This window comes from Syngnathus typhle, linkage group LG14 (assembly GCF_033458585.1).
Source record: "Syngnathus typhle isolate RoL2023-S1 ecotype Sweden linkage group LG14, RoL_Styp_1.0, whole genome shotgun sequence".
Classification (NCBI taxonomy): domain Eukaryota; kingdom Metazoa; phylum Chordata; class Actinopteri; order Syngnathiformes; family Syngnathidae; genus Syngnathus; species Syngnathus typhle.
In genome coordinates, this window is record NC_083751.1 from 8598543 (window position 1) to 8622838 (window position 24296).

Consider the following 24296-nt stretch of genomic DNA (forward strand, 5'->3'; position numbering starts at 1 on the left):
GATTAGTTTTGTTTGTTTGTTTGCTTGCTTGTTTGTTTGTTTGTTTGTTTGTTTGTTTGTTTGTTTGTTTGTTTGTTTGTTTGTTTGTTTGTTTGTTTGTTTGTTTGTTTGTTTGTTTGTTAAACCAACAAACCAAAAATCAAAGAAGTCTATCCCGAGTTCAACTCAATTTAAATTCATTGCTCTTTGAGCATTCTTACTAAATGAGTAGGTAGTTCGAGAACATTCAAACTGCAGACTTCCTCTGGACGGAATGAAAGCAGTGTGTGCAATCGTACATGTGATAATGTAAACAGTGCTAACTCAATTCTGTGGCTGCTTTCCATAGGTACTCAGGTTACAACCCCCGTAGCTGCATTTAAGATGTTATTATTATTATTATTATTAGTATTATTATTATTATTATTATTATTATTATTATTATTATTATTATTATTATTATTATTATTATTATTATTCGAGTTAATATAGTGATTCTCAACAAGCCATGCAATGTGGCGGCAGAAATTTTAAGATTTCAGATAATTTGACATTAAATTAATATTTATTCAAATGTATCTTTTTAATCTATGACGTATAGTGACAGGTAGAACAAATACAACACTCTTCCTTTGCAACAAAGCCTTTCATGCAACAAAATAAAACATGCTTCCTCGTTTAAGCAGGCGCAGATTTCACAGTGAATATGTGTATCATTAAGAGTATGCATACTCTTAATGACATCTTCAGTGATGTGCCTTCTTGGCTCAATACATTTTTGAAAACATTGGTTTCAAACGCAATGAAAAAAGTATATAATCTTTCAGACTTTTCATAAAATCACCGTACGCGCATGCGCACTAAACTCAATTTGGGTGCAGAGGTTGGAGCGTTTTTGGAAAGGCTCGTTGTCGCTGCTGCAGGGAGAGAAACGGTACCAGGGCAATAGCACTGTGAAAAGAGAGTTAAAGGGTCTAATCATACCTTCTTTTTTTTTTTAACAAGAACATATGGACAGGAAAAAAAGAAATCCTAGAATTCCAGATGAATCAAAGAATGGAAACGGTCACAATCCTGATGAAGACCACCTTTTCCTCCCGTGAAATTGAAGGAACGCGACCCTTCTGCTTTGTGCAAAGAAGCCCGTCTCATTTGATGAATGGATAAAATGCACCACGATTCATTGTGCCAACGAGACGTGTTTTCGAGACAGTAGCTTCATTTTCATTTGACAGCTACTCGTTGTTTTCCATCGAATTCCACTCGCGTGATGCTTTGCTGCTTCTTTGCTGTGAAGGACTGAAGAAACCGACTGCGTGGAAATATGGGTGAAGTTCAGGACCTAAATAATGCGAAGATGGTCTTCGTTGCTCCATCTATCAAGTCTTTTGAACATTATGACTTTTCCCGTGCTAAAATCTGTTGCAGTCTCTCATGGCTTCTGTCCAAATCATATAGGAGAGGTAGGTATCAGTTACCTGCATCATTGTTTTTGTTGTAGTCCCGATCGTTTCAGCACCATTATTCTGCAAACGTGATCGATGTTGGTTGTTTGCTTTAGTGATATATTAAAAATAGATATCACTAAAGCAAACAACTAAAATATAAAATATACCTGTTTATATTACCTGAACCACCTTTACAATGTAACCCTTTTGTCCTCAAATGCATCTTCATTCCTTAATTAACTGTGGGATGGAAAAAACGTAATTTATGAGATTAGATAAACGCAATTCCCTAAGTGGTTTACAGTGATCAATGTGTTACAGTCTTACGTGATGGTAACTCAGTGTCGCCTACTGGGTTTCAAGGAGTAACCTTGAAATCACTGCAACCATCTCATACTAAAGATCATCGGCACCTCACCTGGTTAATAGCATAAAAGGCTTATTACAGATGGTGTTGCGCAAAAGATGCATTATGGAGAGCACTCGTCATACGGGATAATAAATACTAGGTTAACCAATTGATATATTTAATAGTAAGGGATAATAATGAAGTTGTTTTACTGTGTAACCAAATAGAGTGATGATCCGGATTGGCTGCAGATAATTCAGCTGCAGTAGGATTAATGTAATTTAATTACATATTTTACATTATGTAATTTGCTTTGGCTGTCCATTTTTTTCCACAGAAGCATGGCGTTCTGCTGTCCTCTCACAATGATAAGTTTCTTGATGGTATATTGCTAAGTCTTTGTAAAGGCTACCTGAGGAAAAATAAGTTTCCCAAAACATTTTATGAATAACTGCTTTGCATTCTTGGCTTGACTGATTCAGTGCATCTTGCATTTATCAAGAAAACAGCAAGGACATGTCTCAATAATTATAATATCCATATTCAAACATGTTTGCATTTTTCAGATGTCTGATTTGTATTTTTCAACAGTATTAATAGAGATAAAAAATAAAAAAAATCATCATATGTACTAACTTTTCACATTATAAAAGGACTAATACATTCCTCTTTGTTGGAACAATATGCAGTCATAGCTGCAAGGCACACAGCCCATTGTCAGGCTGTCGGAAAAGCCCGGCAAACATGAGTTCCCTTTCAGATCCTCAGTTCATCTTCAATCAGCACTGAATGAAATGGGCTGAGTCCAAAAATATAGGCCTCCAGAGATTGTGAGCGAGCAGGCTTATATCCAGATCTCAGCCTACGCTTTTCTCTTCTGAATGCTTCACATGTAGCTCCCTTATTGTACCCACGCAGAAGTGCTGTGTTGTCAATAAAAGCCTGCCCAGATGAACAGATGATTTCTCAAATTGCTGCAAAAGTCAGAATGCAGACTAAAGCCTGGGTAGCAATGTTTAAAATAAATACAGTTGACTAAAGTTTAAAATACAAGGCGTCACCTCCAAATTTGAAATCGGAATAGTATAATTGCTTTTAAAATCATGGATTTTTTCTGGAACAGCTTTTATCAGTTTGTATTTTGCTTGAATACATCTTTTTTTTTCTGTTAGCCTACACAACACATATTAAAAAGTCCTTGGATAAGCAGAAAATAAATTGTGCTTCATTTGTTGATTGAGTGTTGAAAAATGCTGAAAAGACTGATTGTCCAACTATGTCCTGCTCACTGGGTAGGAACAAAATCCACATCATAGTAACAAAGTGAATATATTCTTCTCATGTTGAAGGCTGCTAATCTTACCAGGAGAATATCAACCACCTGAGCCATACCCACAACTATAATCTGACATGTCTGGAGTAGATAATGATTTCATATCGGTTGCGGTGGCCATTATCCTAACTCAGCTTTGACGTCTGACTCCCATGTAAATGGAAGAGGAAGAAATATTGATTAGAATCAATACCATGTGAATGTAACTAAAAGGCTTTGGAGCAAAGAAGGCTGAATTTCTGTATTGACAAAGAGTCCATCTGGAGATGACCTCATTGACAGTGGTCATGAGGATGTGATTCATCGACCGACTGTCTGTTTAAATTTGTTGTGTTGGAGAATGCAAGCAATTGGTTTAGCCCATTACCGCATGCTCTCCACAAAATGAATTTTCACATCAATTTATCTGGTGCTGATCTTGGATTTGACAAACATTCCTGATAATCTTCATAGCTTTCATCCACCAAATGACTTTATTCAGTTAATTAATCATGGCCAGGACCTCTAACCCTTTCCCCTTAATCTTATTGCGAAATTTTTGTAAGAGCGGAAGAATCCTATTTTGTCGGCAAAATGAAATCTGTGACCAAACACACAACACACACAAAAACAGAGCATCTCTTTCTGATGAGACAGGGTGTTCCCAGGGAGCTGAATGTTGTGGAGATACAGACGAGATGAATCAATAGTGTGGCGCTCCGACTCTGGTTGCTATGGTAACATTACAGGTTTCTCCATCTATCTCCATGACAAGTTACTGCCAAGGCACGGCAGGGGACATGAATAAGGAACAACCCTAAGGGCTGTAAAAAGTATTGTCAGCGAATCTGTGCATTCGTATGAATTTGTCCACATTGCTCTATGAATCCAAGCCATTGTGGATTTTTTTTTTCTTTTTATTACAATTATCTAAATTTCCTCCCATTTGTTAAACAGACAACATCCCGAAAGACATGAAAGAGCCATTCTACACGGACCAGTATGAGCAAGAGCACTTAAAGCCTCCAGTGGCCAGTCTCCTATTGTCTGCTGATATCTACTGCCGGGCCGCCAACCTCATCTTGAAGAACAATCCGGCCGAGCCTCTGCTGGGCCACGATGCTGTCTTACAGGCTCTGGCCCAGCGAGGTCTTTTTGTCACCGATCACAACAGAGTTGTAACTGAGAAAGACCTTCAAAAGAGGCCTCTGCAAATGGTAGGAGTGTGTTTTTATATCATTTCAAATGTTTCTAAATTTATAAACTGAAGCAAGAATTGAGCGTTCTGTTAGTTTGTGTCTCAATAGGAAGCTTGACTGCCTCAATGAGCTGCAAGTTGCTGTGTGCTCGAAACAATTAGCACACAGTGTGCCTGCAGTCTGTTTGCTGAGTCTTGCTGCTCCTAATTTCCCTTTTATGCTAATTACAAAGTTACTTAAATTCTTCTGGAACTTCAACAAGACAACCTCTTATAGCTGCTTATATCCCTGACAAATTTAAAACCATGATGCTTTATAATCAACGGCCGCCTCTGTAAGTAATTAAGATATAAGACTAATTAACAATACGTTTTGTGTTTCTGGTGACTGATATGTATAAAACAGGTCGGTTAAATTTTGAAAGGAGATGGACACTGCTCCTTCTGCATGTCACCATCTCTGCAGCTTCCATCACACTATTGCAAAGGCAATGCGTTACCATGGTAACACTCCGGCGTGCAGGGCCGGGGTGTTGTTCGTAAGTGTGAGTGGGTGGTTGCTAGAATGGGGAGTGCTCATGCTGGCACATGTCATATGTAAAGTGTGTATATGATGGGGGCTGGAAATGTAAGCACCAAGGCAAAGAATTCTGACATGCTCTGCTCCTGTAAACCTTTTATGGAAGCTAAGCAGGAATCCTAAGATGCTTTAGCTCTCTCCTACACACACAGGAAAGGCAGGCAGACAATAATTTCTCAGCATTCAAGTGACGTCCACAGCCCTTATTATTATACTGCAATTGTTCTAATGCACAAAGATGAGTGGAAGCAGCAGGGGAGAAGGGAGGCTGTTCCAAGTCCTCTCTGTTCTTGTCAGCCTCAGTGAAGTCACAGCCAGCATGTTGTGCTCAGTGCCAACGGGCACTCCAGGGGGACACAGTATGGATGGGTAGGCAGTGTGCATTGAACACTATGGCATCTTTCTCTATTAACCAGTGCTGACCGCTGTTGTTTAATATGATAACAGATCTTATTTTTACGACATTGATATTTGTTGTCAAAATTCTGCTGTGGGTTTCGGTAGAATTGCCGTTATGGCACCGTCAAGTAGACTGTCTTGCTTTGTGAACTACAGGGAGGAAAAAAGACCCCTGGTAAGAGCTAACAAGGGTAATACGAAGAACGACAAACATCTATGGTTGGGTTTCCTTTTTTTTGGCTTCAGGTGCCTCAATAATGCACCACCTTTGCAATGTGGATAAAGATTCAAATTCGAGTTGTATGATACAAATTTCTAAATGTATATTTTTATTTTTAATGGTTGAGAAAGGCGGCTCGGTGTGGCACTGGGTAGCACGTCCGCCTCACAGTTAGGAGGGTGCGGGTTCGATTCCACCTCCGGCCCTCACTGTGTGGAGTTTGCATGTTCTCCCCGGGCCGGTGTGGGTTTTCTCCAGGCATTCCGGTTTCCTCCCACATCCCAAAAACATGCTTGGTAGGCCGATTGAAGACTCCAAATTGTCCCTAGGTGTGAGTGCGAATGGTTGTTTGTCTCTGTGTGCCCTGCGATTGGCTGGCAACCGGTTCAGGGTGTCCCCCGCCTACTGCCTGATGATGGCTGGGATAGGCTCCAGCACACCTGTGACCCCCATGGGGACTAAGCGGTTCAGAAAATGGATGGTTGAGAAATGTTTTGTTTTCCCACATGTGATATGCTTTTCAACGTCAATCTTATATACAATAATTAAATTCGAATGAATTTTCTGATGACTGAGGTGGACAGCACAATGTAATATTATAACGCGTGAGATGTTGGAATAAAAGGCTTGCCAGAACACAATACATACAATGTATATGTCAGTTTGTGATGACCATGGCTACATTTATGCTCATTTACACACACAGCAAAAACATTTTTCTTTTTTTTTTTAAATTGTGATTATTATTTTGAGTCTGGGTAATTCCAGACACTACATTTACTGTCTTTTATGGTTAACTTAGAGGCTGCTACATAATTTGAGGCTTAGTTTTGGAACGTACTACTGAAAGCCACTTTTTCATGGGCAATTTCTTACCACGCTTTCTATATATAAAACTCACAGTGTGGCAGTTAAAGGAACCTACGAGAGAATTCTGACCCCATATTGAACCAAATAAAGCTGCTGTCTCTGGCATTCAGATAAACACTTTAGCTTAATTAAATTTGTAGGCTATTCACATTTTAACTACATTCTCATGGTGAGAAAAGACTATCACAGCACAATTGACCCCACAATTAAGCAGAGAAAAAAAAACATTTTACACATGAATAAGTACCAAGTTTACATTGATAGGTTTTCTATTCATATAATTGGAGGTACCTTTGCTGTTCACACATACATGCATCTGAGTAACTGGATTTGTTACATTCATTTGCATTTACAAAATGATTACCTAGTGACTGTACACTGTGTGGAGTAAAGTGTTAAGACATGTCTTAATCAGTCTGGGATTGTACTAGTTAATCTCTTAAATCCTAATTCTTCATTTCAACAGGACATATTGAATAATTCTCTTTCCTGAAGCTCCAAAATGTTCAAATTGAGCTTCCAGTTTTAGCTCCTATCAAACTAATAACCAGGTGCTCTTATTCAATTTTCTCAATAGTCAATACAATACAATAATCAAGAGTTTTGGCTCTTTACTGACATGAAAATAATTCTCTCCTGTGTTCTTCATGCTCTCTACTTAGTGTATAGCACACAGGAATATTGAAACATTTAGGCAAATCTTTATATTGGAAATGAGGTTTTCAAAAATATGTGTGTACATAATAAAACATTCTTAAATTAGGCATTATTGTGAGACCCATGTCAGAATAAACTGCTGCAGGTCATTGAAGTGAAAAAATGTCCTCAAAGTGACCCTCCTTGGTGATAAGAAAAAAGGGGCCAGCTGAGTGCTTTTCCATGTCCAGCAGAAGTTCCATGAAGTTACTTGAAGCTTGACAGATTCGAATTTAAACCTTTGACCTCAGCACGGTGCCTGCTGGCCTGTGATAATGAACGCACCAGATTATTTTTACATTTTATCCTACATTCTCAACAGCCTCGTGTCTTTCAGGCAAAAGGAGGTCCAGTGGACTGCAATGCAGTGTTGTATTTTGCGGTTCACTTGGCTCCTTTTCCCACAGGATATCCATAGTTAACTCGACATGATGCTGTAATCAGCATAGTTTGCAATTTAAGAGTCACTGAGTTTCAAGGGCATTACTGCCGTAGGAGGACATGAACTACTGTACTCCGTAAACACGACAGCGTTCTAAGTTTTCAACGTAATGGCTTATTGAGGTCTTGAAGAGAGTAGATTTCAGAACAAAAAATACTTACCGTATTTTACGCACTATAAGGCGCACCTAAAAACCTCCAATTTTCTCAAAAGCCGACAGTGCGCCTTATATATGGACCAATATTGAGCCACTACAGCAGGCATGTCCAAAGTCCGGCTTATATATGGACAAAGTTTTAAAATGGGCCATTCATTGAAGGTGCGCCTTATAATCCGGTGTGCCTTATAGTGCAGAAAATATGGTACCTTTTATTTTTTTTATAACCGGAACTTGAAAAGATGTTTAAAAAAATGGAAACAAAAAGCCCCCCAAAATGTGTAAGTGTTCCAATATGTGTGGAATTAGGAAATTATAACTATGCAAGTAAACACTCAAGCAATAATGGATTGATTTTATTCATTGCAATATTTGGCAACACTTATCCCCTCTACATTAATCTATTCTCCCAAGTAAAGTGTTTGATTCACAAGTAATCCATGAATTCACGGGATACACCTGTCACGTGTTAAATATAGGATATATATGTAGTATATAGGAAATATATGTTCCTATGTACGTATGTGAATATTTTATGAAGTAAAGTAAAACTGGAAGAAAGCACATGCAATTAGCTAATCTAAAGCTTATCTACATGACATGATGTCTGTGCATATCACAGAGGAAAAGGCCTTACTTAAAATGGCGCGACCTATTTCCATCCAGATACACAGGCTATTTTTCTTCCCTCTAGCTTTCATCTGACATTTCCACATGGTCAGCTGATCATTTCCTGTCCATCCATTTGTATTTCACAGCAACTCAGCTAAATCCTTTGCAACTCTGCATTTCAGCATTACATTTCAGAAACACCCTGCACTAACTTTAACATTAACATCTCGGGCGGCCAGCCAATCGCAGGGGCCCCTAAAAATAACCAGTGACTCCCTAATGGTCTCATTAGATTATGCACATTTCCCTTAAATTGTGTCTGATATTAAATATTTCCTATTTCCGGAAAGAATTTGTATAGCTACATTACCCATTTACTATAAGGCCCTGGTGGCACTGAATTGATTAATTAAGAACTGCAGTTTTATGGTGAAATAAATAACATTGGTTCTTCTTTGTTGACATTTTATGTCTTCAGACTGCGGCAGCTTTAAATCAATATCTGGAGATTGCTCTCAAGAGTAGATCGGATGATAGAGGGAACTGACCTCTGAGGAGTAGATTCACATTCTGATTGGACTTGCCTGGAACTGATCGTTTATTGTTTATCTATTGTTTATTACCCGTGAGAAATATAGCTGTAACAGATAACGTGGTTTGTTTGTTTGTAGTGGTTTTTTGAGTGTGTCTCCGAGGGAAACAACCCTAGTGCTTAGACAGACTCAATAAAGGCAAAGAAGAAACATCTTGACAGTCTGTTATTAAGTGGGATTGGTTTGCTGCTGGCTTGTTATACAGACTCCAAATTTAGCCTTACACTAACCATTCAACGTCACAGAGAAAATAGACTACACAGTAAAATCATACTCTTAAATTTAGCTAAATTGCCCCACAAGTAAAGTAACACCTCCTGGGCCGCTATTCCGCTGTCACAAAGTTGAAATGAAATGTACTAAGTTTGAATTTTTGTATTGAGTTACAACATCAATAACAATCTATTTCAAATAAAATAAAATAAACGTCACTTATGATTTATTGTCTAGTCACATGATTCGAAGAACTACAACAAATGCTATATTTTACTGTTGTTCTTATTGGCTGAACATTCAAATTCACCACACTCGGTATTTTAGGCAGATAAGGATGCATTTATTTTCAAGGCAACACCCACAAGAGAGTGTTGGGCTTTGGACAGTTTGAGATTTATTTTTGAAGCTCGTTTGTTGTCCTTATTATTATAGCTAGTTTGACAAATTGCTCCAAAGTTTGGGTCTTGATGATTCAGACAGTAGTTGATTGGTGTCTCCAAACATGGAAAATAATATAACCATCATTATTTTCACTGTACTATTACAGGAAGGCAGCAGTTTTGTCCCTTAGTCACTCCATGAATAAAAGACAAGGAGAAAAAAACAAAATGAATGACACAATCGAGCACTGTGGTTACAAGTGATGCTAAAATGTAATTATCATATCCCCAATTCCTCTTTTTCCAGAGTGCTCATCTGGCAATGATTGACTCTCTGATGATGGCATACTCAGTGGACACTCTGAGTGTGGAGAAGGTGATGGCCAGCATTCGCCAGTATTCATCAAACTATGAAGAAGAGGAAATACCTTATGACACAGAAGATGTGGTTACCACCTGGATCAACAAGGTTGGTGACAGACAGTAGTACTTTAACTTGTCGATATGCAAAAAGAAAGCTACAATCCAGAGATCTAAAATACACAGACGAGTAGGGGAGTCATTTTAAACTATTGAGGTTGATGGCAGTCCACAACTGCACACTTTACAAAGGTGGTCGAATTCTAACTTGCATTTGTAATTTTAATGATGATCAAAATAAAAAACAAAAATGCATTAAAAAGTATTTTCAACTGAATATATAATTGAAACATTTGTAAATTATTGTATCCGTTTTTTATTCGGGTTTTACACAATTTTCTTATTTAATCAGAATTGGAGTTTACCATACTGCTGATATGACTTCTTCTAGGCTGACACTTCATTTGATTATTATTTGTGCACTGTTTGAAATGTCTGTTCAAAATTTCTACTAGATGTCATTAGGTTGTGTGTTGTACAGTTGGCCAGTGACTGTATATTCAGACTATGTTTATTATTAGTGCAGAAATGTGACCTAATTATTATTAGTGCTTTCACTAGCAAAGCAAAAGTTGATCCTGCTTATACTCCATTTTAGATTAATGAGTATTTGAAAGACACTGTGGCTCAGGAGGAGAAGAAAAAGAAGGAGACACAAAATGCAGAAACTGCAGAAACTCCTCGGGTGAGTTTAACTTCTTTCTCAGCAGAAACATGCAGAATGTGTTTGACTGACAGCCCGAGACAAGCTACCCAAATCCACTTTATGAATTTAAGTCCTCGACATCTGTGTTACTCGGCTATCTGGAAGCGGCTTCCTCGAAACCTTAGCTATTAAACTCCAGCTTTCATCAAAGGAATCACAAAAAGTTTAAATCTTTGCAAGAATCCCTCACTAAATGTGGGCCTTAATCAGAAAATCTTGTTTAATTAGTTTCTTTGCGTGAAGCCGCTAATGTCCAGCCTGCAGTCTCAATCTGTGGTGATTTTATCAACAGTCATTACAATTGCCATAAGGCAGAATGCTCAATTTGTGTGTGTGTGCGTTTTTTTCCACACTGTTTGTAATAAATTGTTAACTGAACCACTCCTTCCGATATTTGGAGATTTCAAAATACCCCAGTGAAGGCTTTCTTACGACCTTATGCTGCTCTATATAGCGTAGAAATGTCGCACTGTCCAGTCCTGTTCCTGCAGATTTCACAGTTTGATGCTGATGTGACCGGTCAGAGTGCAGAGGCAGCACATCATGCCCGTACTGACCTCACATTATTTCATCATGACTTCTTTCAAACTCCAAAGCATGCAATCTAAGTTGAAGTCTAAAAGCACACCAGCGTCATTTTAATGAAATGTTAAGAAGTTTGACTCCCTTGATTTTTTTTTTTGCTCAACACAAGCCACTTCTGTCTTTTTAATGCACAGGTGTCAAACTCAAGGCCCGGGGACCAGATACGGCCCGCCACATCATTTTATGTGTTCCGCGAAGAATTCGTGTCGTGACTAGACTAGTCTTCACTTTTAATATATATATTTTTTTAATATTTGACCAGTTTTTACGAGTCTGATTTGAAAACATGTTGTCAGTTTGTTTTGTAGCTTTTACTGTATATAATATGAGGTGCTCATACATTTATTTGGGTTGACAGTCATAATGGCCCTCCGAAAGAAGCTATGACTACGATGCGGCCTGCGAAAAAAAAGAGTTTGACACCCCTGTTTTAATGTCATTGACTTAAAAACGTAAAATTGTTCCATCTGAAGACCGAAACGTGTCCACCATGCGTGTGTGTGTTCATGCAGAGAAGGCTGATGAGAACATAACCCCAATGTTAAAGGATAATGGAAAACACACCTTAAGATATTTTTGTGTGTGTTCATTTGATTTCTATTCAGGGGAGCTTGACAAATATTAATTTCCCAAATCCTCCATCTTGTGTCACGCTCCTCTTCTTCCAGAAAATCTGCTACCCCCCTCCTACCACCACATGTCCATTTTGGACTCTGAGAGCCGTGTATGCAAGGTCATTTTTAGCTGCTTGCCGTATGGGAAAAAATAACAGCCCGGTTTCTCTTCCACGTACAAATTTTCTTTGTAATTGGCCTTCATTTGCCATGAAGTGAAAGCTTTGTAGTCAAACCCGATTAACAGTGTTTCTTCTTTGAAGACATCAAACCTCAGTTGGTGACTTCTATTACCATTTAGAAACCTACAACTTTAATCCCATCAGGAGAAACCAATAAAGTGACCTTTCATCCACTCTGCTTCATTTTGTATTTAAATGCCCACACAAAACGCGTTCACAGTTCACAGTTACTTCTGAATAAGGCATAATAACAAAAATAACAAATGTATGCAAGGAAAATCATTAATTATGTAGATTGCTAAACCAGAACTAAACTATAACATTTATTTTAATTTTGGCTAATTCATATGTTTATTTATTGTCTTTAAATGCTTTTTTTCCCCATCTGATCAATGCCTAACATGCAAATGAAAACACACTCTTGTTTAACCTTGAGCCATGTCTTTTTTTCAAATGCAGATGTGCATCATATAATATATTCAATAATTACTGTGTGGACAGATTCTTTACACTGTTTCATATCTGTGTTCTTGCAACTTGTCTGTGCTTGCCAATCATGTTGTTGACTAATCTCACTAACAGGTTATTTTCTTTGTTGTTGCTGTTTGCCTTTTGCTACTGCAGTCTCCAACCAAGTGGTACATGAAGCTTGTGCCTGTAAGTCGACCCATCAATGCTAATTCCGTCCTTCATCGCACCATTCATGACCCTCACTACCACCACCTTGTGTTTTTGCCACAGTAGTTTTTAAACCACAGGAAAACAAACCAGGACCAAGAACAGGGCCATTCATCATACAATATGCTTGAGTGGTAGCCCAAAACAGCAAAAAAAAAATACAAATAAAAAAGAATCGCTCTACTACTACTCACTGTTAAAGTAGAAATCATTGCACCGACTAGATATGTGCACGAATGTAAAGATGGTGTTAGGTTCAATAGAAAAACCGTTATGTACATGTGTGACAATGACAAAGATCTATTCTATTCTATTCTATTCTATTCTATTCTATTCTATTCTATTCTATTCTATTCTATTCTATTCTATTCTATTCTATTCTATTCTATTCTATTCTATTCTATCACATCTGATGTCACTGTCCATAATCATAGGTTTACCACATTACTGCACCCATTTGGTTTGACCCCTTGTGTAAAACCTCCAACAAAGGTTCAGACGATTGTCTCAGTCTGGCAGTACTTGGCAGGAAATGAATGTCCTTGTAGACTTTCCGTGGCTACATTGGCACATGGAACACTCTCTTTCATGCCTCAGGCTGCTCCCTCTGTCCAAACACAACTGAGATATTGATAATGCATTGTTATGTGTTGGACTGTATTCTAGTGGGTATGCCCACAGTGTTATCACTATTAATGAGTCATACCTCATACAAAAAAAAAGAAGGAAAAAAATCTTTAATGATGCTTCTCTTCAAATTACTTCCTACAATTGCATTTTTCCATTATCCTCATTTGAGCAAATGATTTGAATTGATTTGATTGTTCAAAAGCAAAAATGAGGCACCTCAGCTTGCAGGGCTACATCATAGTGTGCTCAATATTGTGACTTTGTTTATGGTGTTCAGGCCCGCTACAGGAAGGAGCAGAGCAGCAGCCAGGTGATGCCCTGGATCCCCCCGGTGGACAACTTACTGAAGGACAGCATCGATGGATCGGCACTGGGTGCTCTGCTGCACTTCTACTGCCCCCAGCTGCTGCCTCTCAGTGGTAAGAGTTGTTTTGCAGCATAATGACACTAATTCGTTCAAAGATTTTAAGAGCAAAATCCCAATTCCAAAAATTAGAGATGTCAAATGATATTTTCCTCACTTGCACTTGATTTGGCACATCTCTGTAAGGTAATAAGCCAATAAAAATGATGTTTTAAAAACTCACTTTTTGAAGTAGAAAATCCAAAGTTTCAGATTCATTGTATGTATTTTGGACAAGTGCTTAACTTGTGTGTTTTCAGTCCACACAATGTTTGATGATTGGGAATTGATTAAGCAACGGTGCCTTTCCTGTGGTACACAATAGAGTGTGACGTTACAAAATCACATCAGCTGTCAATGTGTGATGATGACTTCAAAATCAGGCACATTTACACAGCAATACAAAAGAAACAATCAGTGAACACTGTTTTCTTTTCAAATGCGTTAACACGGGTCTCCGCCCACTTAATCATTGATCATTCAGTCGTTCTCCACCAACACTTAAATAGCCTTACATTTCCCAAGCAGAGGAAACCCGAACACGCCATTTGTGATCACATCCAGTAGTAATATTGGAAATTCACCAAAAGGGATCTAAGCACAAGCAGGCTGATGGCTCCCTCCGTGTTCCCAGATGTGTGTCTGAAGCAGAACATGACGCTGGCAGATCGTCTCTACAACTTGCAGCTCGTTCAAAATTTCTGTAGTGACAACTTGGAAGGCTGCTGCCACTTCAGTTTGGAGGATATGCTCTATGCTCCATCCAGCCTCAAGGTACTCCTCAACTAAAAACTAATATAATATTGTCATATATGGACTAAAAATAGTATATGTATCACACACAAAATAGAGAAATCTAATTTAAAGTCAAGATAATTAAAAGTATCACCACCCACTATGCCAGAAAACTAATGATGTTAAATTTAATTATGTCAATTGGAAAATTTCAGCATTTTGTTGACAGATTAAACGAGAGAAAAAAGACCCACCAGGGCATGGCTGTCTTGAGAGCATCGGTGTGGCTCAAACTGCATAAAAGCCGGATAAATTAAATTCGGTAACCTTGACCCAGTTTCCCCTGCAGCCACACCCGCAGTAGCAGTGTGTCACACTAACACAGACCTTATTATAGACATGCAGTTGATATGGAGGCAAACGTTTAGTTTTTCTTTATTACTGCTTGATACCTTTTCCAAAATTACAGTTAACTTAAGAGATGATTCTTCAGATTTTACAAATATTTGGTATGAAATGATTTAATTTTTGGTCATTAAAACCTATCCTCACAGAATAATCAACTGTTAACAATTTTGTTCTAATTTAGTCAATTTTGCATGGAGCATGACGTTATTCTTGATGGCCTACGTTGTTCTTATTGGACTTTGGTTCACTGCATGTGGCAATGCATGGTTGAGAGAAATGTTGCTGATGAATCAGGTACCTTGAGAGCTGAGCTGTGCAGTATTGTCTTTGTCAGCAGATGGGGGGGGGCGAACATGTTTCCTCAAGGTCATTCTCATCATGCTGTTCTGGTTTTTACGTGTGTGCCAACATGTTCACCGCCAAAACTGCCTACTAGATTAATGATCAAACCTAGTCTCAGGAAATTGCTTATTTTACTGTATATGACTTTGTTTAACTAAATATATGATTAGTTGTAAATATTGATAATGGACTAAATGAATGGAAATATTAGTAAAAATATGTCTTGCTTTTTTTTATTTGGTTTTATTGAATAATCATAAAAATAACTAATCAATGTTTAAATTCATCAGCATTTTTTTGATAATCAATAAATCATCAAATAGTGGATTATTATATTATGGCGCTCTCAGTCGTGTTCGATTTGGGTGTGCAACAGTCACTTAAATGTATGCTCTAATGTTTATCTAATTTGATTCATCCCACAGAACAACTATTTGGCATTCATGGCAGAGCTCTTTTGGTGGTTTGAGGAGGTCAAGCCTGATTTTGTGAAGCCAAACATTTTGGACAATGAAGCCCCAGGTCAGTCATATATGATTTCACATTACTAGTAAAAAGCTGTAAGATGCATTTGTATCCAGAATACAAGCAATTAAAAATAAGTCAACAATATTTTGGGATTTTTTTTTCCCCCAGAGCTCTCATCCTTGTTGAAGAATATCCCAGCTGTCCCAATCTCTAAAGCGACCAAGAGGAGTTTCATGGAAAGATCCCCAAGTCCTGAAAGACCAAGGTATAGTATTTTAGTACAAATTGATAAAGCTTTTCTTACATAGAAATGCATTCCATGATTGACCACATCCATTGCTAATAATAATACAACCTTCATGTGATATTACTCTCTTTTTAGTTTGCCTCTGCGACCCCAGCCTAGAAATTCAGGTATACACTTTTGTTTTGAACTCTCGTATGACTATATACATACCATGAATATATCAATTTGAAATGGTATCTATTAGAGATAGTTTTTCGCACACATAAGAGTAAATAACAAAATGAAAGCATTTTGTATGTTGCTTGTGTCATCCAGGTGAGATGAAGAAATCAACCTCCATGTCCTTTGTTGATAGCAACCTTGGTACTTGGCCCAAAGAGAAACGGTCAGTGTGGCATATCACCAAAACGTTTTTGAAATAATTAATTTCAAATGTAGTATTTATTATCCCTCAATACATTTCCTCAATTTGTTTCCTTAGGTCTGGACCTTATGGAGTATCTTTTGACATTCCCTTGGACAAAGACAAAGCTGCATCTTCTTCTCTTACTGCCACACGTGGCATGGTCAGGTCGGTCAGCACCGACGACGGTTCTGGTTTTAAAGTCCACCACCTTCCTCTAGGGATGAAGCGGAACCTTTCCTTCCAACCAGTCAATGGCACGAGCATTGGCATAGAGGAGGAAGGATGCCCCGACAGTCTAGCTGGTATGGAACCTGAAAGGCGTACCTACCCTAGCGGATCTAGCATGACAACTCCCTCCATAGAAGAAGCCCTTCAGATTATTCACAGTCCAAGTAGGCCCCCCGTGGAAGGAATCAACCATGGCTTCTTCCTGCATGGTCCGGAAATTGGAATTGGCCACGGTAGCTTGGAGCCGCTGTCGGAGTTGGACTCCAAAGAACGTTTGAGCCTGACAGACACCACAGAGGTTGACACTGGCATCCACATTCATACAGACGATATGCTGGATGAAGATTCATCACTGAAAGACTGCTCTGTGAACATGGACCTTGATATGGATACACCCAGCCCTTGCCCAAGCAGTCAGAGCAAATCCCCCTCAGCATTTAGGACTACCAACTTTGCTGAAGAGAAGATGAAGAAGATCACTCCACCAGCACCAGACTCAGGACGCGAGAGCAGCAGCTCCCTTAAAACAACTCCAGAGGGTTCGGATTTTGGTTTGCCGCTATCGGTTTCATGGGCCCCAACTCCAGAACACAGTCCCGTCCGTCAACAAATGCCAAAGGCACCTCCAAAAGTCGTCCAGCTCCCACACAATGACCCCGCTCAGGTCATGGCAACCGAAATGGTTGAGCTGAGGATGCGCTTGGAGGAGAAACGGAAAGCTATCGAAGCGCAGAAAAAAAAAGTAGAAGCAGCTTTCACAAGGCACCGACAAAAGGTGGGTCACTCTGCTTTCCTCAATGTAGTGAAGCGTAAAGGGGACGGAGCTGCGAGTGGAACAGAGGAAGGAGGGAAGTTTAAGGGCGAAGTCAAGTCGATAAGTCCCACCTTGAGGTGTGGTCGAAGCAGCGCAGACACACCTGATGGTGCGGAGCAAAGCAGCACAAGCTCCTGTTGGCAAAGGTCGCCCGGTCGAGACGAAGAGGGTGGTCAAGGCCACACCCCGCTAACCGAGGCGGATCTTGCCGAGTATACGCGATCCATTGAGAAGCTCAATCATTCTCTAGCCTTCCTCCAGACTGAGATGCAGAGGCTAGCTCAGCAGCAGGAAGTCATCATGGCCATGAGGGAGCAGCAACATCAGCAGGCTTGGGTCATCCCTCCGTCTCGTGCCACGCCTTTGCCGCAAAAATACGGAAAAGGCGGCAATGTCACTCGATCCTCAGGACCCTCTTCTCCAGTGGACTCTCCTTGCTCGGCCCACCGTTCTCCAACCAGCATCAAGCGCAAATCGGCCTCCTTCCACTCACGCAATCCTCGCACCGCTCGCCCTAATGAGCTCAAGTTGGCCCCTTACAACCGCATCCTCACAGCTCCCCAGTCTGTGGATAGTATCCCAAGGCTGCGCCGTTTTTCCCCCCGTCTCCCCACAGATAGCTCTTTTGTTTACATGGGTGAGACGCCAGCCAACAAGGAGACAGACACAGAAAAAGACCTCAGTGGTGTCTGCGGATCTCCTCTCAGCTCACCCAAACAAGAGCAAACACAAATAGACTCAAATACAAAAATCCACGAGGAAGCTCTCAGCCAACCAAACACGACTGATAAGGAAAAAGTAAATCTCAAACCTACACGGTCGCCCTTTGCTGAGATTCTGGCCCACCCGGTGGTTGAGACCTTCACGGTGACCCCTACGGAGATCCCGACGTTGCCTGAAGTCAAGGGCAACCTGATTGAGGTTCCCTTATCAGTTGTGAAGTCGTTGAATGACCTGACGCTTGACGACGGCTCGGAAATGGAAGGCCAGGAGGATGAACAGAAGATTCGTCGCGGCTTCTTCTTCAAGGTCAGTTCTCATTTCACACGGTGATTGTCACAGTTTGGCCTCCAGATAACCCAACGAGCTCAAAATCTTGTTATACATTACTACGTAATTTTTACGTGATGGTATAAATGATTCAGCAAAGATGAGGGCGACCTCATCTTGCTAGTTATAGTTTGTGAGGACTGCTTGCCAGCTGCAGTGTGAGCTGCAATGTGGGTCACAGAAATGGGTCTGATGTGAATAATTCAGGCACCACTGCGGAGACATGCACTCGTAGAGAAGCTGCATGAGGGTTAGGAATAAGTGATCACACCAAAAAAAAGGAACCAAAACCAGACTAATTACCTTTGGTGATTGTGCATTTCCACTAATGTCTGACAAGAATTCAAAGCCCAAATTTATTTTGCAATGAGGGCTGCCCTCCTATTGACAGAAGGACCTCCGCAGTGTGTGACTTGATCTTGTCTCATACTAATTGTGTCAGGAGGATGGAAAAGCAGAGGAGAACATGGCTCAGAGGAGGGCGGCTCTGCTGGAGAAGAGGATGAGGAGGGAGAAAGAGAGCCAGCAGAGGAGGATGCAGCAGGAGGTGGAGCAAGAGCAAAAGAAAGAGGAGGCTCGGTATTTTAATTCTGTTTAAAATCAACTTTTCTTTTTATATTCGATAAAATGGTTTCTGAATATTGAGGGCACTTTTCTGGACACTTTAATGTGTTACGCTGACTTTTTCCTAAATAAAAATTCATGTTTTGTTAGTTTCATATTTATGTTGACTTGACTGTGTTTATGTGAATCAACTATTTCAAAAGGTGCTTTATAAACAAAGCTCATTATTATGTTTATATAAATAAGCAGATTTGTAACAGGCCAGTTAAATTCATCTGAGTGAACCAACATATGTAATGCACAAAAAAATATTTGGATAGAATATTATCTATTCCATTGAATCATTTTCCATTGTTTGCCCAGGTTGAAAGCGGAGGAGGAACGTATCCGTAAGGAAGAAGACAAAGCCAGGAAGGAGTTCATCAAGCAGGAGTATCTTAGGAGGAAGCAGCTGAAACTGATGGAAGACATGGACACGGTCATTAAACCCCGACCCTCTGCCGGCGCTAAACAAAGACGAAGTCGACCCAAGTCAGTCCGTCGCGATAGCATTGACTCCCCAAAAACTCCGGTCAGAGCCGCGACAGGTAACCGCAGAGTCAACACATTATGACCCATTTGTCAATTCCCAAGCTTTATATCTTTATGTACATGTATGTAAAAATGTGTAAGGTATTTATTGATTCTTTATTGCCAATGATGTTTTAATTACTATTCATTTTAGACTGCATTGCTATGGACAAGCCTCCAGTGTCCTGTCGCTGTAACTGTCATGCTGTGCCCCATCTCCAATGTCTCATATTTAGGTTTCCAACAATTTCTCTTTTCAGTCTCCAGTTTGTCCCTGGCATCCCTTAACTTGGGAGATGGCGAGAGTGTAGACTCAGGGAAGAGAGTGCAAAGGTAAGATTGGACGTGCATATGTAAGTGCTGATGCGACCTTGATTTTATCAAATTGGAAAATATTTTGTAAAAAACTAAATTAAAAAAACACATTGCAAAGTACTTCACATCATGAAATAAAGTCCATAACAAGAATTACAGCAAAAATTCAGCCTATACACAAAGATAATCATCCTCATATTTTAGTGGTAAGAAAAAAATGTAAAAATCAAAAACCAAAGCTGCATAAGATGGCTACTTGCCTTCGCAGTGACAGTTCTGTCATTATATCTTGTGTTCTGCAAAGTGAGTGGGACATAGAACAATCTAACAAACTGCTTTTACAATGCAGTTTTCCTGACTATCCCTACAACATATTCCTAACTTTTTTTTTAATATATATTCTTGCTACTGTCCTGCTCAATCCCACATGCCAGAAGTGCTAGTTTAGCCTCTGGTAGTTTCCTCTGGTTTCTGAGCTCTCCTAAACTGCAACGAAAAAGGTTAGTTCCTGCTTGGTACTGAGATCACGGCACTTCATGTTATTCCGACCCCCGATTCTGCACTGTACCTTGTCCTCACACTGTCTTTGACTTGACTGAGTACAGCACTATTATTTTTTTTTGCTTGTCTGTTTGATAGCTGTAAAGCTGAACTGCTATATTTGTTCATAACATGCCCTCAACTTGCATTCCTGATCATATATATATATATATATATATATATATATATATAAAAAGTGGTTATTAAAAGCTTAAATGATTTTACATACTTAAAAAAGTATTTTAGTGAGATAATATTTAGTTAGCATTGCAAAGATGTCTTGTTTTAATGACCTCTTGTATGGAGGTCACACATTGCCACCTGACTGCTTCACATCACTGCCCCACACAACCTTGTGTTTTGCAAACTTGTGACTGATATTATGCACCAGAAGACCAGGCAGCCTCTTTAGTGATGATTGCTTTTAACCTTTCCTTCTGCAAAATTACACAAATTAGTGATGATGTAATGAAAGAATATCTTTTACATCAATTGATGCATGAATACAATAAATTGGATGAATTGGATCTATCTATTCTATGGAGTAGCAACCATTTCAAAAGTCGATTTCTTTATTTTTTCAATGTTTTCTAGGCCAGATTCAGCCGATTGCTTCCTGTCCCCGAGTCGCACCAGCAGCAGAAATGGAGAGAAGGACTGGGAGAATGGATCCACAACCTCCTCCGTTACATCAACCACAGAGTACACAGGTTGGTAGTGTTGTTCACCAGAATCTTTTGTTTGTATTTAAAACGCTGTGGTTTCTATTGGTGGAGAACTGCATGGCTGTACTGCATTACACTTTTCTTTTTGGCTGGTATCCATACTATTTAAACATTTGTCAAAATGGGCCATGCAAGAACACATAGTAACCGGAATATTACAACTTCTTTTGACATGGTTGCTTCTCCATATAGTTATATTCTCAGTGCAAGTGTATTATGTTGCAAATCCCTTCGTCTGGGCCTCAAAATACAATTCAAATGTCATGCTAATTGAATTGCAATTTAACAAAGCTTTCGAATTAATCAAGTTGAGTAAGAATTGAGCAGTAAATTGTTTGACTTGACTGAAGACGTCATAATCACTATGATGAAAGCTGAAACAATTTTCTGTCCTGTTTCCAACCCAGGACCGAAGCTCTACAAGGAACCAAGTGCCAAATCAAACAAGCACATCATCCAGAATGCACTGGCCCACTGCTGCCTTGCTGGCAAAGTCAACGAAGGACAGAAGAACAAAATCCTGGAGGTAATAGCTTAGGGTGCTTGTTTTTAATCAACAGAAATTTTTCTCGCATGGAATAATATATACACAAATTATTATTATTAGTAGTAGTATTATTAATATTTGTTATTTTATTTTTTATTATATTTATTATTTTTGTTAAAATATTTTCAAGAACCAGAAAATGTGTATTATATTTACTATTTTGGTTAAACTGCTGGGTGGGACTCAAGTCATATTGCCTAAACATGTTATTGGCTTCAGCACACAACTCCTATTTTGAGATTTATTTTCTACTGCAACAGGAAATGGAGAAATCCGAGGCGAACAACTTCCTGGTTTTGTTCCGAGATGCCGGCTGTCAGTTCCGCTCCCTCTACACTTACTTCCCGGACACCGAGGAGATCAACAAGCTCACGGGTATCGGCCCCAAGAACATCACACGCAAGATGATTGACGGCCTGTACAAGTACAACTCTGACAAGAAGCAGTTCAGCCAGATACCCGCTAAGACCATGTCAGCCAGTGTGGATGCCGTGACCATCCATAGCCATTTGTGGCAAACCAAGAAGCCAGCCACCCCTAAAAAAGTTGTGCCTGCTACCCAGTCCTGATAAAAACTGATCGTGAAAGTTTCAGTTTGCGCTCTCACTGTTTATTCCTATAATGATTCAAACACCTGCAGTGCACACCCATGTTTTCCCTTTTCCATTTTGTCAGATTGCTACAACTGGAATGTAAGCCACTAATGAAGAATGATGTAAATATCTTATGTATTTTTAAAGACAAGTCATGTTGGAAATGAAGGCATGTGTGAGTAGTGTTTCTATTTCCTTTGTGCCAAAAGTAAAAAGACAATATGAATGCTAGGACATTTGACTCAGAACACTGAAGCACTGAATGTTTAATAATCCATGTACAGGTCGAATTTCATTTGCAATAAGTTTATGTGCGGCCTTACACGCCTTAGGCTTTAGCGTGTGAGCTGATTGTAAAGCAACATTCCGAGTTGCTGTTTTGTATGTCTTTGGAAGAAGCCTTTTTGTTGTTATTTGTCAGTAAAGGCGTTTGTATATTAAGGTACGTAAATCTAAGGGCCAAAAACGATTGATTGCATACAGCTAGCGTTTGCCACACAGCACGTGTGTGTTCAACTCAACAAAGTCAGACGGTTTCAGCTTTTACACGACCATTTTCTTAGGAAGAATGTAGGACATCACTCCTGATAACATTCTTCTCGGCTATCAAGATGTGTGAAAATACATGTTATAGTTAGTGAATGATCAATTTTCTCGCTATTGAGTATATTTTGTAGAATTCCTCCATTTGTGATTTCTTTGCACTTATGGTGTAGTTATTTATTAACGTATTCTCTACTCTTATCTAATTAAGAATCTTATTTATTTTTACTGATAAGACATAAAATGGCTAAGCTCTGGTAGCGCAAAGCTTAAAACATTGTCGATTCCCAGTTTTCTTGTTACAGATTACAATTTGAACAGCTTAATCTGGTATTTTCCAACACGCCACAGTTTGAACTCTATTTACACCGAGCGATTCATCCAATCCAAAATGTTTCAATTAATTCGGGTTAATGGTCAGGTTTTATGTCGGTGCTCTTGCACATGTCATTTTTAAACAAATTTGTCACTGCTAATGAATAATAGCTGTGTGTGGAATTATCATTTCTGACGGTTTACCATTTTACCTTTTGATCAGGAAGATATTTTTTAATCAATCACACATAGGGTGGAGTCGGTCATCCGAACTGAATTCCCACCCATTAAGTGAAGTGCTGGATGGTTTTATTACATTTGTTTATTTAGAATAACACATTATTAATAAATGACAATGCGTTGAAAACCAAATGAATATCATAAAAAAAGTTTGTTTTAGCTTCAGTCGAATTTTACATTTTGTAGAAAAAGCACACAGTGTTGTGAAACAGATGTTTTGCTGCATACGGGTAAAAATGCACCATTTTTGTTTGTGCCAAACTCATAAACAGGTTAAGTGTGAACAGTTCTACTGACGTGATGCATCATTTAAATTTAGGGTGTGATGGGGGGGTATTTATGACTCAAGGAGCATGTACTTTTAATTAAAACGTAGTCTAGTGTGTTTCTCTATTGGTTATTGACAACTGCAAACCAAGGGAAGCAAATATTTAAACTAAGCTATTATTGTACGGTGTGTTCATGTGAGTTCATATCTTCATGCAATGATGACACTTTTTGTCAATGCGGTGTCAAAAAAGCTTGCTGAACATGTAGTTTGTTTTTTTCTGCTATCAATAAACTCAGCATAGCCCTCAAAATAAACACAAATGTTGAGTCTTGTTAACTATTGTTCAATCAATTTAAAATGTTGTTTTACATCAGCACAACAATATGCGATTATTTTTCTCCAAAGGATTGCCTCATGGGCAGCTCGGAGACGCACTGGGTAGCACGTCCGCCTCACAGTTAGGAGGGTGCAGGTTTGCATGTTCTCCCCGGGCCCGCGTGGGTTTTCTCCGGGCACTCCGGTTTCCTCCCACATCCCCAAAACATGCTTGGTAGGTCGATTGAAGACTCCAAATTGTCCCTATAGTGCGAGTGCAAATGGTTGTTTGTCTCTGTGTGCCCTGCGATTGGCTGGCAACCGGTTCAGGGTGTTCCCCGCCTACTGCCCGATGACGGCTGGGATAGGCTCCAGCACGCCCGCGAACCCT

The 24296-nt window shown here is 39.4% G+C and overlaps 1 protein-coding gene across 1 annotated transcript; it reads left to right on the top strand.

The window, feature by feature from the left end:
- The first annotated feature begins 899 nt into the window (after nt 1-899).
- Nucleotides 900-23889, top strand: camsap2a (calmodulin regulated spectrin-associated protein family, member 2a). Its single transcript, XM_061298331.1, has 17 exons — nt 900-1442; nt 4046-4305; nt 9759-9920; nt 10470-10556; nt 13544-13685; nt 14304-14443; nt 15580-15676; nt 15791-15887; nt 16005-16036; nt 16185-16254; nt 16351-18346; nt 18810-18946; nt 19295-19518; nt 19762-19834; nt 20951-21066; nt 21489-21607; nt 21889-23889. Exons 1-17 carry the CDS (start codon nt 1304-1306, stop codon nt 22195-22197), a joined length of 4200 nt encoding a protein of 1399 aa, XP_061154315.1. The 5' UTR covers nt 900-1303; the 3' UTR covers nt 22198-23889.
- The last annotated feature ends 407 nt before the right edge of the window (nt 23890-24296 follow it).